The 16,054-nt window shown below is 35.8% G+C and overlaps 1 protein-coding gene across 1 annotated transcript in view; it reads left to right on the forward strand.

The window, feature by feature from the left end:
- Window positions 1–16,054, forward strand: part of ADGRL4 (adhesion G protein-coupled receptor L4) — a 108,247-nt gene that overhangs the window by 74,485 nt on the left and 17,708 nt on the right. The window contains exons 11-13 of the mRNA XM_032425274.1: window positions 1,242–1,445; window positions 3,481–3,701; window positions 3,825–3,891. Coding sequence (XP_032281165.1) covers window positions 1,242–1,445; window positions 3,481–3,701; window positions 3,825–3,891 — 492 coding nt within the window. The remainder of the gene's footprint in view (window positions 1–1,241; window positions 1,446–3,480; window positions 3,702–3,824; window positions 3,892–16,054) is intronic.

The raw sequence follows: 16,054 nt of genomic DNA on the forward strand, positions 1-16,054 counted from the left end.
TATTTAGACTGGATTTTAGGTTATTTTTTTTGTCTAGGACCTACCTAGTCTATGATAGCTAGTAGGTTGTGCATTAAATATCTATCCATTGACTCTTAATTTTTAATGTTGCTTTATTTTTATTTTTTTTTTAAGATTTTATTTATTGGACAGAGAGAGATACAGCGAGAGAGGGAACACAAGCAGGGGGAGTGGGAGAGGGAGAAGCAGGCTTCCCGCCGAGCAGGGAGCCTGATGCGGGGCTCGATACCAGGACCCTGGGATCATGACCTGAGCTGAAGGCAGATGCTGCTTTTAAAAACCACTTACATTTTAATGTATCATGGTCTTTAAGGGCCTTTGCCTTTGTATTGAAAGTTTATTTTTACCAGTTACAAATTAGCTAAAAATATTTGAAACCAGGTCAGTAAGTACTAGCGCATTTATAACTATTACAATGTTTTAATAATGTAGAAATGTACAAGATTTTTAAACATGAAAGGTCTCTCTACAGTGAGTAGGTTTTGTTTTTCGTATCTGTAATATCTTTCTTTTACACTATACAATTTCTTATTTTATATCACTGTATCATAATCTTCGTTAAATTATAGGTTCATTTCCATGTCTACTGAGAATCCATCAAATATATAATGTGGCCAAATAAATCTGCCTAACCGTAATGTCAGTCATAAAGACTTTTTTCCTGAATGTTAAGTAAGCAAAGAAGCCTCTACTCTCTATATAAGATATAAATATTCATCTGGTTAGAATAAAACCAACTTTTCCCATTTCAAAGTCTCACAACTTTACTGTTTTGATATTCTATATATTCAGCATTTCTGATACCGTTGTTTAATGTGTTTTAGATGAATTGCTGCATAGAAATAAGACTTGTTATTACCACTGATAAATCTGTTTTAATTAACCATTTTCACATTACAATAATGAATTGCCTTTCTAATATCATGAAACTGATGACGATAACATTGTTAAACCATACACTAATATATACTATGCCCAGGAAAAAAAAGCACTAATTACAGAACTTTTAAAGTGCTACATGATTTATATCAGATTTCCCTGAATATTGAGCATTTTCAAAGGTACAAAATTTTTCTCATCTAAATGCACATTTGTATTTTTACATTTTATGAACATTTTGATTAATGTTTCACCAAAAAAGGAAGTTCATTATATGTTGTAGTTCCTTTGACAAGTTACTGAGTTATTCTCTTAACAGCTTTATTATTATTTTCCCTTAGGGTATTAAAGATTATAATATTCTTACAAGGATCACTCAACTAGGAATAATTATTTCACTGATTTGCCTTTCCATATGCATTTTTACCTTCTGGTTCTTCAGTGAAATTCAAAGCACCAGAACAACAATTCACAAAAATCTCTGCTGTAACCTATTCCTTGCTGAACTAGTTTTTCTTGTTGGGATCAATACAAATACTAATAAGGTACGTAGATCTCTCTTACTCTCTATTTTGTTTTCTAAATTTGTACTTTCCTAAATATATATGTCATAGAATCACGAATTATAATTAAGAGCTTAATGGGCAAACGTACCATATACTTTGTTCCTAAGTCTTTTCTAAGTTTGCTAATGCTAACATATCTAAAACCTGCCTGTCAATTTCATTAAGCACAATGTCCCTTGTTATGACGAATCATTGGGACAAATGAAAACTTAGCAACATACTGAAGAAATAGCCTTTTTTTTGCTTTGTTTTTTACATGGGCATTAAACAAAGGCAGAAGGGACAAAGAGAGAATTAGAAATAAAAATTTTATCTTAACACGGGGACTGAATAGAAAAGCAGTGGGTTCACAGGTTGAAATATGACAAATTGGCTCCACCTAGTCACTGCACTTTCCTAACTACCTATTTCCCCCCGTTACTGATGGAGGGCCTTACAGAACAATTTCTATATTGTGTTAGTCTGGGTCCTCCTAGAAGCAGACATTAAAATGGAATTCAACGTGCAATAAGTTAATTAGGCAAAATGACTGAGAGATAATGGGAAGAGAGAGACTTGGAGAGCCATCCGACCGAGATGCAGGTCTGACCCCAAGTAAAGGAGAGAAGGAAGAAAGGACAAGTAGTAGGTGGAAGCATTTTACACAGCATTGCCGTTCTCAGGAAAGCTCAGCGTGGTTGCAAGGAGTCCTTTGAGAAGACCTTGAGCCAGAGTCACGTGGCAGAGGACTCCTCTGTGTAGCAGCCTGTGGAAAAGAAGAACACAGCAGCTAGAGCTCTAGGTCAGCTGCCCTCCATGCAGGTAGAGACTGGAGAAGTGCATCCTCGGGGCCACAAGACATTAAATTGCCTCCATATTTCCATCCCTGTTAGAAATCTTTCAAATACTGACACTAATGCCTAATTATCAAGTTCTTCTTCTGAAGTAGATGCCACCAAACATCTATTTTAAATAGTATACTCTAGACTATAAACTTCATTTTTTTTTTTTTTATTTTGCAGGGCTAGTCCTGACACCTGCCAGTTTTGTATAGCACCCACTATCCTCCAATGCCTATTTCCTCCTTCAGTTTCATCTCCCCGTTACCCTTACCCCAAAGTATTCCTTAGAATGTTTATTTTCAATTCTGTTTCACCTCTCAAGTTCTTCCCATTTTCAAGCCATATGTCAGTCTTACTTCCTCACTAAAGTAGTTCCCAAATTTTGATCACTAGTGACCTCTCTGTTCCCAACCTTATATAGTACTCCCCAATATATTTTAGTATATAATCTCATTATGCTTGGATTGTACTCTTTTTTATTAAGTGCAATAGGTATGTAAGTTTGTATTATGTTCTCTTTCCAGCAATAGATATTGTTAGTTCTATTAGTACAGAAGTGTGTAACTGTACTTCTTCTTCTGTTCTTTCTTATAAGCCTAACTCCAATTCTATGTGTGAAGTAAGTACTAATAAATAATATTTAACTGAAATCCATCTCAAATTTACCTGACAATCTTATAACTTAAAGTGATTCCATAATGGATATTTTTGTAAAATATATCATCGTTTGTTTTGTAAACTTAATGTTTGCCACAATAATCAAGACACTTATTATATTTCATTTACCATAGTATTAGCAATAATTTTCATTCTTTGAGCATGAATAAAATTAAGGAGAGTAAAGGCGTCTCCAAAACAGAAATTAACTTAAATCATAACACATTCACTAAGATATCATGGTTTACATGTGACAAATCCACAACTTCTCACATGATATAAATGTATAAAAGCATAACTCTCTGGACAAGAACAGTAACTTAGTTCTATCACGAGATTTCTTCACAATTGAGGCTTCACATTGATGAAGCTCAGCTGGAAGTGGGACATCTTAAAAAACTGGCACTTGAGAGGGTATTTTAACGTGATCAGGCATTATATCAAGTGGCATAATTTGAGGAGAAAGTCGGGATTTTGTGTTATGCTAATGTGAAAGCAAACAGTGCTTATGGTTTCTTTCTTTCCTTGATTTCTAGCTCTTCTGTTCAATCATTGCCGGGCTGCTGCATTATTTCTTTTTAGCTGCCTTTGCATGGATGTGCATTGAAGGCATCCACCTCTATCTCATTGTTGTGGGCGTCATCTACAACAAGGGCTTTCTGCACAAGAATTTTTATATCTTTGGCTATCTCAGCCCGGCTGTGGTAGTTGGATTTTCAGCATCATTGGGATATAGATATTATGGCACCACCAAAGTGTAAGTTAAGATGATCTCATAAGTATTTGAAATGCAATTCTGAATATGCTTCATGTATCATTGAAAATGTTGCTTTGCGAAGTACATACAAACATATTTATAGATTTATTATTTACTTTTCAGATGTTGGCTTAGCACAGAAAACAACTTTATTTGGAGTTTTATAGGACCAGCATGTCTAATCATTCTTGTACGTATATTTAACATTGGTTGGAATTCCGAAAAGTGATGATTAAAATTCACAGCAATCAGGCATTACTCTGAGGGAAAACAATAATTCTGAGCACATTACAGTATGTCATCTATTAACATTTTATATATATTCATCACGATTGAGAAAAACATATATATATACATCTTAAAATCAGAGGTATTACAATTCATCTGCCCCTCCTTGAGGAGGAGGAGATATTTCTGCATAACATATAGGAAAAGCATTTCTCACTTATCAGTAATGTCTGAGCATACTTCAATACTGAGAGTTTGCCAAGCAGGTGATAATCTGGCATTTCGGGTGTTTACGTTATTTAATCTTTTATCAATGATCAGTGATCTTTGAAGATTAGACTGTCATCTTTATAATTTTATCATCCTCATGTACCCTGTCATCATGAAAGTGATTTTAAACTAAATTGCGACATCAGAGACAAGAACCCACTATTTCTCATGAGCAGACAAGTCATATATTGATAGTCCCATTTCAGTGAGGAAGAGGGACTTTTAATTCTTATTGGAAGTGGTTTCAAACCTACAAATTTGGCAGGTGTTATATGTTCCTTTCTAAATAAAGACATTTTTAGATGTCTCAAGAGCATTTCTAAGTGCTGTAGGTTTTCAAAGCCATTCTGAATATAATAGTCCGTCAATGAACCTGGGAGGTCTGACAAGGCTCTAGAATGGAATGAATTGTCAGCAAAGGAGCTGTGACAATATTTTGGACAACTTTGTCCCAGATCTTTTGACCATAAGCTAGCTATCTTTTTTGAATTGTTTTTTCCCTCACTCTTTCCCCTTGTGTTTTTGTGGTTGTAAGGAAGCTGCTAAATGGAGAAAGACTTGAAAGGTAAAGCAGAGAATTTTCACCAAGGCTTAGTTTTTAATGGTATGGGTGAAATAAAGTGAATTCAGAGGCTATATTTCCTAATCATCACAGAAAATGGCTTGTAATTCTCCCAGTGAATCCAGTAATATAAAAAGAAACCATTGGCTAGATTTCAGCTAAAACAATTTCAGAGTTAGTTTATTATACTTCCAAAATTTTCAACCCACATGAGAATATAGACTGAATGTTGTCCTTCCACATACTTTCATGGGTTGCCCTAATAGGAGTATTTTGTGTAAACACACTTTCTATATATTCTAATTTTCCTGGTTCCATCTCTACAGAATGGACCATCTCTGATATTGTTTGGTACAAGTGAAAGTTCTTTGAATCAGTAATTCTTATAATTAAGATGAAAAGTAGTGGGCCAGAAATTATAGTCAAAACAAGAAAAATAGGAGTATTTTTCTCTTAAGTAAGAAATGGAAAGTGTTCCCTGAAATTGTTTTTTACTTTTGCTTATGTAAGGGAAAAGATAACTTTGGATTATCTTATAGTGAAGTCTACAGACTTTAGATGGGCTTATCTAAAAATGAGTCCTGCTAACTTTCCTAGAAGCCTAAATGAATAACGTCACACTGTCCTCGTCTGGAATTAATGGACCTATTTATCTTCCATAGTTTCAGTATGATAATCATTCCGTTTAACCTGAGGGTCAGGCTACTTAAGAAATGGATGAGGCCCCTCAGTTTTACTCTAAAACTGAATAACGTTTATCTTCTTTAGTATCTTTAAAAGCAGCAGAAATTCCTTAATTACTGAATTGAAGTGAATCCATTTATTCTAGTTATTCCTGGTTTTCTGGGCTAATCGTGGCTAATTATTATTATTGTCGCTGTTATTACTGTTTTTTCTTGTTGTTATTATTCAGCTATATGTTGTTGTCAATGTTATTATTCAGCTGTATGAGACAGTGTTAGGTGAGATACATCCTGTTGTCCCAGAATAGTATACATCTTTAGTTCAGAAATGAAGTAAAAGAAATATTGGGCACCAAACATTTGAAAAAGGGCCACTAACAGTTTGGGTCTGACACTTCCACGGGTCTGATAAAGAGACAGTAGGACCAGCTGTAGCCCCGTAAGAGGAGTGGAGATGGAAGCCCCTGGCCAGGGATAGTGGTTTAGAACTAGGAGTCCTGGGCGCACCTGAATGGCTCAGTCAGGTAAGCGTCTGACTTCAGCTCAGGTCATGATCTTGGGGTCCTGGGATTGAGCCCCACGTCGAGCTCTCTGCTCAGCAGGGAGCGTGCTTGTCCCTCTCCCTCTGTGCTCTCTCCCTCTGTGTTCTCTCTCGCTTTCTCTCACATAAATAAATAAATAATCTTAAAAAAAAAAAAAGAGTCCTTGACCTTTGGAGGAGAGCAGTGTTCTTTCTGAAAAGCTTTTCTTTTAGCTGCCAGTGAAAAACAGGCAGGGGCTCCCCTATCTTTTGGAAGACAAGGTGTGGACAAGTACTCTGAAAGGTTTGTAGGTAATGGGAGCAGAAATATAGTAAGAGTAAAATTATCATTCTGATCCCAGATCAAATGCCAGTGTGACTGGATTTTCACATCTCGTCAATATATAAGAGCAGAGCATAATGAGCCAATTTTTATGCTTGACATATGTCCCCTGACTTTGGGCCAAATCTGAATATAGAGACTAGACCTATTTTTGTTTGGAGTTTCCTGCAAACTGCATGCCTACTGGAGTATTTTTTGACAGCAGGGAAGGAAAGGATTATTAGATACCATGCCTAGGAATAAAGTGAGGAAGGAACACACAAAACTTCAGGAAAGTTAGAGAAGTGGACAAAAGTTGTAGGGTTGCCCAGAAGGTTGCCAGGTCAAAACAAAATCATACACAACTAAAAGAATGGGTTGAATAAAGGTGAGGTTAAATGGCGACATGACTGTCCTTCTCTGAAGAATAGAAGGGGCCAAGATGGAAAGGAAATTCTATAAACACCAAGAAAATCACATATACTATCTAAGTGGAGGCCATCACATAAGCCAAGATTACCAGCAATAGTAGGAACCAAACTAAACCAAAGTGATGTCATGAAGCTCCATCAGCGAGAGATAATCAGGCCAGTCTAGCCTCCAACAACAGAGGAGTTGAGCTTTATCAATGAAGGGACAGCATCTGAGAACCAACTATGCTGCCCCACGCTCATCTACATAGATCTACTGAATTGAAAGTCATTATCCCAGGGCGCCAGGGTGGTTTAGTCAGTTAAGCCTCTAACTCTTGATTTCAGCTCAGGTCTGGATCTCAGGGTTGTGAGATGGAGCACTGTGCTGGGCTCTGCACTGGGCATGAAGCCTGCTTAAGAGTCTCATTCTCCCTCTCCCCCTCTGCCTCTCTCTCTCTCTCTCTCAAAAAAAAAAAAAAAAAAAATCATTATCCTATGTCTGAGTGTACTCTGGTAGGTAAGGATGCCAAGCCATGTAATTAAGTTTGCCAGGTTAATTGGGTGTTATGGGCATGATCGGAGAACAAAGGAAATATCAGAATTATCCCCTGCCCACTATAGTATCAATGAGGATAAAGCAAGACAAAACAAATAACAAAGAACAACATATAATAAAATATAAGTGATATTGATAAGATGTGGGAGAGATCAATATGAGCATGACAATCATTCAACAAGTCTTCATTGAGATAGATGAACTTGCTTGTAGATGGGGCAAGAAGTAAATTTGGCTTTACAGCAGATTCTTAATGTGAATTTAAGTGTCTACCAAGAAGCCCCAAAAACTTATCAGATTTCCCTTGAAGGTAAACAAAGGGCACAGACAAAATGGCCACCATTGTGCATAAGACAATGCCAGAAATAACAAAATTATCATCATCTGTCTGTTATTAAGAATAGTCAAGAATCTGAGGTGCCTGGGCAGCTCAGTCAGTTGAACATCTGACTCTTGACTTTGGTTCAGTTCATGATCTCAGGTCCTGGGATCCAGCCCCGCAGGTTCGGCTTATGCTCAGTGGGGAGTCTGCTTCTCTCCTTCCCTGTCTCCCTCTGCCCCTCCCCCCAGTCATCTGTGCATGCCCTCTCTCTCAAATAAATAAATAAATAAATAATCCAAAAAAAAAAAGAATAGTCAAGAATCATCATTTCATGGATTCATCACATCCTAGGCTAGATGCCACAAATTATTTACAAGTTTTTCTTCCATAAACTTATCCATTTCTTCTCCACTTTCAGGATCAAACTATTGCTATCCCTTCCTCATATTCTAGTATTAATAACAGGAATTTTTTTAATTTACAATTTATTAAACAGCTACTACTCACAAATCACCCACATTGTTATTATCTATTCCATTTTATAGTTAACAAAAAATAGGATTTGATTCAAAATGTTAAGAGATTGGCTCAAGGCTTTAGGTCTACTAGAACTTGAAACTAGAGCCACCTTTTCATTTTACCTTGCCTCTTTTGCAATTTCCTTATTGACCTATCTTTCTGCTGCCATTCTCTCCAATTCTGTTTTAACCTGTCCATAATAAACAGCCCCAAACTCAGCTCAAACAATGGCAACTATTAATAAAAAATAACATTAATGTTAAATCCTATTATGTTCCTGACACTAAAATAAACATTCTCTTCTCCATGTGTTGTTAGCACATTTAATCTAATTCTTTAAACAATTCAAAAATGGCTGCATGTGTGTGTGTGTGCGCGTGTGCATAATTATTTTATTTTGAAGGTGGAAAAATTGAGGCGTAAAGTGATTGCACAGCTTGATTAACAGCTAGTAAGTATCTGAGCTGAAACTTATATTCATGAAGTTGCCATGGCCTGCTTTCTTAATTCCAGGGCTGATATTCCCCTTTGCCTATAGGCCAAATTCTATACACTGGAATGTCAAGGTCTCAGTGATTTAGCTGAACCCAGCCTATTTTTAGCTTTTTTTTCACACTGCTTAACCCCACAAAACAGCTTCTCCAAAAATTTCATCCTTCTTAGAATACTTGCTTTTCTTGAATATCTTCTTGGTCCTTTGCACTCAGTAATCCTACCACCCTGTGCACAGTTCTGCCTGAAATCTTATCATTAATTAATACAGGACTTGATGAAAACTTTTCCAGATTTGTAACTAATCTCTTTCTCCAATGTATTTCCATAGACTTTTTATTCAAATCCTCCATAGTGCTTTCAGTGCTCTGTTTTGTTGCACACGGTAATTTTCTGTGTGCATTACACTACGCATCCCCTACCTCCAAACACCCAAACAGAGTTTCTTCATTTACTGACCATATCTTGCTCAATAATCAGTGTCATTGTGGTGCACAACCTTACTGGCCTCGACTCAGTAAATTGCAGTTATTCTCTACAGAGCAGCATTCACATTGCATTCTCTATGAACCCTAGACTAAATAAAACTGACTCCTTTTGGTCACCCCAGAATATAGAAGTATTTAGTAAGTCTTTAATAATTATCTCTGTATTTTAATTAATCTGTTAATAAAAACCATAGTAATAAATGAGGCAGGAAGAAACACCGTGAGATCCTTAAGCAATGTGACTGCTCTGCGTCCTGGGTTTCTAATACATAAAATAAAGATACCAAGGCCAGCCCTACACACAACAAGGCTATGGTAAAAGCAAAACGAAATGTTTTAGAAAAAACATCCATTCTTTAAACTTAAAAGAGGAAAACGCACAATCATTTGGAGGACAATTTTTGGCTCTCTCATTTATGCTTTTTGTATTAAAAAATAAAGATGAATTTTATTTTTTTATTTTTTTTTTAAGATTTTATTTATTGACAGGGAGAGACACAGTGACAGAGGGAACACAAGCAGGGGGAATGGGAGAGGGAGAAGCAGGCTTCCCGAGGAGCAAGGAGCCGGATGCGGGGCTCGATCCCAGGACCCCAGGATTATGACCTGAGCCAAAGGCAGCCTCTTAATGACTGAGCCACCAAGGTGCCCCAAAAAATAAAGACGAACTTTAAAGCCATGGTTTGCACAGCAAAAAAATTGTATGCAAGGGAATGTATGTTTGGCCAATATAGTGTGTATATGTGTGTGTGTGCATACATACATATGTATATACATATACATATACATATATATATATTTAAGCATAGATCCTAATTTTTAAAATATTGGTGAAGATATGACAGCGTTTGTTTAACCATAGCAAGATATGATTATAATATACGTACTTGTTACTTCCTGGAATTTGTTAAAAAGTCTCTAGTACACTCTGCCAGAGAAAGTTTAACCGAAATTAACACAAAGTGTAAAATATCTTAAGAAAAGCAATAAAAATTTAATAGAAGAAAAAGACGGGATAAAGACAAAATGTAAGTGAACGTTCAAATATAAATAGATGATTAGTGGTGATTTCGTTATGCCTAGCCTTCAGTCAGGGATTAGATTGGTTTCGTGACTTTCTCTGAACAAATCTGGGAAGACCCGTACTCCAGGGCACATATCTCTATAGAACAATGGCCATACCTGTCATTCATCCATGGAATCTTTGCATTTCTTCCACAGAGTAGGGACTAGGTCCTGCAAATGATATTTGCTTGTTTTTATGAATGGAAACCCTGGAGCATGTCTGTGTTGGAGATTATGATGTAAAATGCCTTTAAGACAATATGTAAATGAGTAAGAACTGAATGAGATCAGCACTGGTGGCTTTTTCTACCCCTAGGTGTGTTGTTTCAAAGGAATATTCATGCTTTTAATCTACTCTGATAAGTGTTAGCGATTTAGGTATTTGAGCAGCAACATTCCCTGCATTGATCAAGTGAAAGTATTTCCTCAGGTGTTGACTCATTAATATTAAGGATCTCTTGGAATTCTGAAGTATGAACCAGTGACCCCGTGGATTCTATGAATCACTACATTTAGAATGTTAAGATTGTAACTATACATAAAAAGCCCTAGCCGTGCTTTTGAAAGATTGAGCTCTACAAAAAAGAGGCTTCTAAATCTTTGTAAAGCAAGCTGCAAACTGAAGATAATTTCCATAATTCATTTCTTTCTTCAATATTTTTAATCTTTAATCCTGAATCCTTTCAACTAAAACTGCACAAGTGATTAGATTCAAGTACACAAATATAAAAAAGAGTTGGTGAAAATAATTTAACTGAAGTTCCCTATAGACATGTTCAGTATTGAAGAATAGAATTTGCTTGATTGAGGCAAATACTAATTACACTATGTCCAAATAAGGCATTTTCTTTTAAAAAAATGTGAGCTTTCATTTGAATTTAAATCACAACCCTTATAATTGAGTGTTTCTATATTACTACTCCTACCCCCTTCTTTTTAGGTTTGCCCAGAATTCCACTCAGTTCTTTGTAGTGGCCTCCTCTAATTGTTCTTCCTATGCCTGCAATCTCTTAATTCCCTTTCACCAGGAAATGCCTATTAAAACCTCCTCAAAAGTGAATTCCTCACATAACCTTACACAACGGACAATGTCTATGTATATTTATTATTATGTGAGCTATTCTTATTGCATTTTTTAATTTCACAAATTGCCCAAGCTTGAAAGAAATGCAAATATTACAAGACTAGGCAAGGTAACAAGTGGATATTTTATCCCACACTCATATTTTTCATGACTAACTACTCTTTTTCTTAATATTCGCTCTGCATCCTTCCAGACTTTTGGTAGGTGCACACGCGTGCGCACACACACACACATACACATTTATATAAATTTAGGCAAAGAAATTGATTATAAATTCAAAAAACCTGAATCATTTATAACCTGAAATAAATATCACATTCACCCTTCTTTGTTATAATATACAACTCTACCATTTTTATCATTGCATATTATCCATATTATGCTCTAATTTATTTTACCACTTCCTATTGATGAACATCTAATTGGTTTCTAATACTTCCTTACTATAAATAATACTGCATGCCCAGAGAAATTCCTGTTCCAATATAATTACATATATCCATTATATAAAATTGTTAAGAAATGCTTCTTAAAAGTAGAAATGCAAGTAGAGACAGATTTTTAAATTTACAAACTGCCTCCAAAACATTTACTTCAATAGATACTTATACCAATAATATTTGAGAATGTCCCTTTTCTGACATTTTTGTCAACACTAGATATTATTGTCTACTATAGTGTCTAAATAGCTGAACTGGAATACATAAACCCAAAGGAAGGATTATGATAGACCAGGGTTCCACAATCATGGCACCATTGACACTTTGGACCAAATCTCTGTTGGAGGACCCATCCTGTGCATTATAGGGAGCCTAGCAGCATCTCTGGCTTCTACTCACCAGATGCCTATAATAACACCACTACCACCACTACCTAGACATGACAATCAAAGAAGTCTCCAGTACAACCACATATCCCATGCAAGATGATATCCCGGATTCTTTCTATTAGAAAATACTAGTCTAGACTTGGATATTAAGCAGCTTATATAGGAGTGCATTTTGCAGCTTTCTTTAAACAGCAAAAATATAAGAAAAAGAATTAAAATCATAGTTTGGGCAATGTCCTTCAGATAACCCTATTGAAGCTATATTAGAAACACTAACCATTGTAAATTTTACATGTTGTGGATAACAGCATCAACATTTTAATTACATCTTTTAATTTAATGGCACCATATTTGTTAGATGCATCTTTTAGTGACCTCTGTGATTCAAGACATTTTAAAATTCTAACCGTTTCTTCATATTATATATTAATAAGCATTTCAGTTCCTGTAATATTTTGTTACATTTTTGTATTATTCCAACCTTCTTGAAACAATAGGTAGCTAGAATTTTAAAAAGAACGAGTTAAAAAAAACTTAACATAAATAATACATTTGTAGTTTCCAATGTACTCTCATATATGGGAGTCATATTCTTAACTGGAAATCCCTTCACAGAAAATCTCCTTGGGATTTGTACTAAAAAAATTTCATAAAAATTGAATAATTTTATAGAAATTAGAGATCCAAAAAAATATATTGAAAAAAATCCCTTAGGTCTCTCAAGTCCAATTAGAAAAAACTGGCCAAGGTGAAGTTCATCACTGGTATTTTTTTAATAAATATAGCTTTACAGTGAAGGATGTTACATCATGATATGGTGCAAGTGAGTTGGTAGTGCAAGATATCATTAGAATCATTATTCACTTCACATTTGTATAGTCTTTTAATCTTTACAAAACCCTTTTAACACCTCAGTTAATCCTCACAAAAAGCTTTGGTAGTACAACAAAATAAAAATAGTAATAGCAGTTACTAAGAGATAATGTTTTACTAGATTTTCAGTAGATCTAGTAACTATAAACTTATCTATTTATAAATATCTATGGGGGTTCTGCTATTTATCACTTTTTAAAGAAGTACACCAATTCCTTGAGAAGAACTTGTTACGCTAAAGCAAATTATGTGCATTCTTATGTAAGCAACAGATAAAACTTTAAGCTTCTACTTACTAAGAATTCATAAAAATCCTTAAACTTGGCTAAAAGCTCAGTACATGTTCTGATCGTTGTGATACCTCTGATCTTCCTCCAAGCGTAAAACACTTCCTGAAGCTGGTCTGCAAAAAAAGTGAGCCCTTTGAATCAGTCTTTATGAGCATGTGCAGAGATCTTATTCTACACATGAGAAAATATTTAATCTTCCCTCTAAGTATTTATTATATCCCTTGGTCTCCTTCAGTATTCTCTGCAAAATACAAATGACTTATTCTGAGAGAATGGACTATCTGTGTGGCTCTGTCTTGATTTCTGTTTCTCATAGGAAAATGTTGTCATATCTAGTTTCAGAGTTTCCCAAGAAAGGAACATTTAAAATTCCTTCTGATAAAACAAAACAAAACATGGCTCCCAGTGATATCTGATCAAAAAGAGAGCTCAAGTTGTTCACTGTTAGGGCACAGCCTTTAGTCATTAGAGCTAATTTCACACTTATTTGGGTAACAGCCACCATTTTGCCTGTATTTTAAACAAGTGAAAACTTAGGCTTAGTGCAGCCTTAGTGAAGCAATTTACTCAGGATCACCCAGCTACTGAGTGGTGGAGGCAAGTTCATGCTTTCCAGAGTCACATTCTGCAGTTTTCACTACTACATATCCTTTCCTTTTGAACGGAGCAGATTTTGTTAGGCGCATGAAGAATGTGTCTGCATCTTCCAGATTCCACAAATGGTTTTAGGGTGAGTTGTGAAAGACCCTAGCAACTACAGACCTTCTAGAAATTATTCATAAAATTTCAATTCTTTTTTTTACTTAGTGAAGGTATCAAAATAAATTACTTTCCATCTTGTTGAAAATGAGGGAAATCTTGTCCACTATAAATATCTCTCCCCCCATTTTATTTTATCTCTAAATCTTGCCAAGAATATCCAACAGCTAACCAAAATGCCCTACCTAAAATCATGACTGTATCAGACTATAGATCAATATGCAGAATACAGAGAGTCTGGAGGCTTACTGTTCTATTAATTGATATTCATCAACAAGTAATTCCAATGCCCTGTTTGACATCTAATTGTTCAAATTCCTTCTTTTCATTTTCTCTCATCAAGAAAAAGCTGAAAGCTAAGTATAATGCTTCACCCATTTTTAATTGTCCTTAATTTCATATTTCTAATTAGAAGATTAATTTTTTTAGAAAAAAAAGTCTTTGGGGTTCTTTTAAAAATCTTTATGATTTTATTTTACTAATATTTATCAATATAAGTAGTATTAAGTCAAAATAAAAGTACAGATAATATGAAAAGAAAAAACCTGGGAAAAAATAGGGACAACACTTTGAATATTTCAGAATAGGTCAAAACTTTATCAAGTATTAAAGACCCAGATAAGGCTGTGCTAGTAACCGAGGGGATATAAATGGAGAGGAGACACAAAAAGTGTATCAAGAAGACATGTGTAAACAAACAACTCTAAGACAACACATTAGTGTGCTTGAGGTAATATTTTGGAAAAGTAAATCTGAACATTTCTTTACCCCTTAATTACATCTTTCTTGGCTTTATTGCTCTTGGGGTCAAATCTAAAACTTTTAACAAAGCCTTCCATAAGGTGACCATATTCATTTATCAATCACCAAAATCTGGACCTTTTTAGGAATGAAAGTAGGTAATAAAAATCACTCAAGTTGGTTTCGTTTTATTGATGGACCTATAAAACAGCTCTATTCAAAAATCTATTTTCAAAAGTAATTTTTTTTCTACACAACACCAGTGATTTGGAATAGAGCACCATGTGCCTGGACAATGTGGCCATTTTGAATCTTTCTGCCACTACCCCCTGATGATGAAGAAGGTAGCTATCCCTAACCACTCACATATTTGAGTGGAAGTTGATGCTTACACCGTATCTGGATAGGGTCTAGAAAGAGAGGGGGGATATTGCTGGTTGTCTTCCATATTTGAGCCCCTGTGAAGGTCAGAATGGTCACTGCGCATGTGACTCTCACACAGCGCCCCAAGAGACATGTCCCAGTGGAAGTAGAGCTTACCAAACTTCCCCAGGCTTATCTTAATAAGATGTAAATCAAAAATTCAGATAAATGCTAAATTGAACAGAACACTGGGCAACCGACATTAAAAATACTGTGGCCCGCAAATGGGGATAAAGTGGACACTTTACTTAGGAGGCAGTGCATGTTCTGGCCCCTGTCTGCTGATCAGCCTCATCTCCCACGACCCTCCCATGGGCTTTTGTGTTGTAATCACATTGCTTTACAGTTTCTGAGAGGTTCTATGTACCTTCCCATCTCAGCACCTCTGCACTAAAACACTCCCTATCACTGCCCTCTGCCATCCCTTCGTCTAGGTAATTCCTGTTTGTCTTTCAGTTATCAATTCAAGCAACACTTTCTGAGGAAAGTCCTCCCTGACTCACGGATCTATAATGTATTTTGTTGTTGTTAGATGCCTTCAGAGAAGTCCACTTTTTTAAAAAAAATACTTTCCCCAATTTATAATTACACATGTATTGATGTGAATAACTGATTAACAACTGATTCATATCTGTCTCCTCCAGGAGACTATAAGCTCTTTTTTTTTTTTTTTTTTAAAGATTTTATTTATTTATTTGACAGAGAGAGACACAGCGAGAGAGGGAACACAAGCAGGGGCAGGGGGAGTGGGAGAGGGAGAAGCAGGCTTCCCGCGGAGCAGACAGCCCGATGCGGGGCTCGATCCCAGGACCCTGGGATCATGACCTGAGCCGAAGGCAGACGCTTAACGACTGAGCCACCCAGGCGCCCCGAGACTATAAGCTCTTTGAGAGAAAAGCTTTATGGATTTTCTC

This window comes from Phoca vitulina, unplaced genomic scaffold (assembly GCF_004348235.1).
Source record: "Phoca vitulina isolate PV1807 unplaced genomic scaffold, GSC_HSeal_1.0 scaffold2, whole genome shotgun sequence".
NCBI classification, from domain to species: domain Eukaryota; kingdom Metazoa; phylum Chordata; class Mammalia; order Carnivora; family Phocidae; genus Phoca; species Phoca vitulina.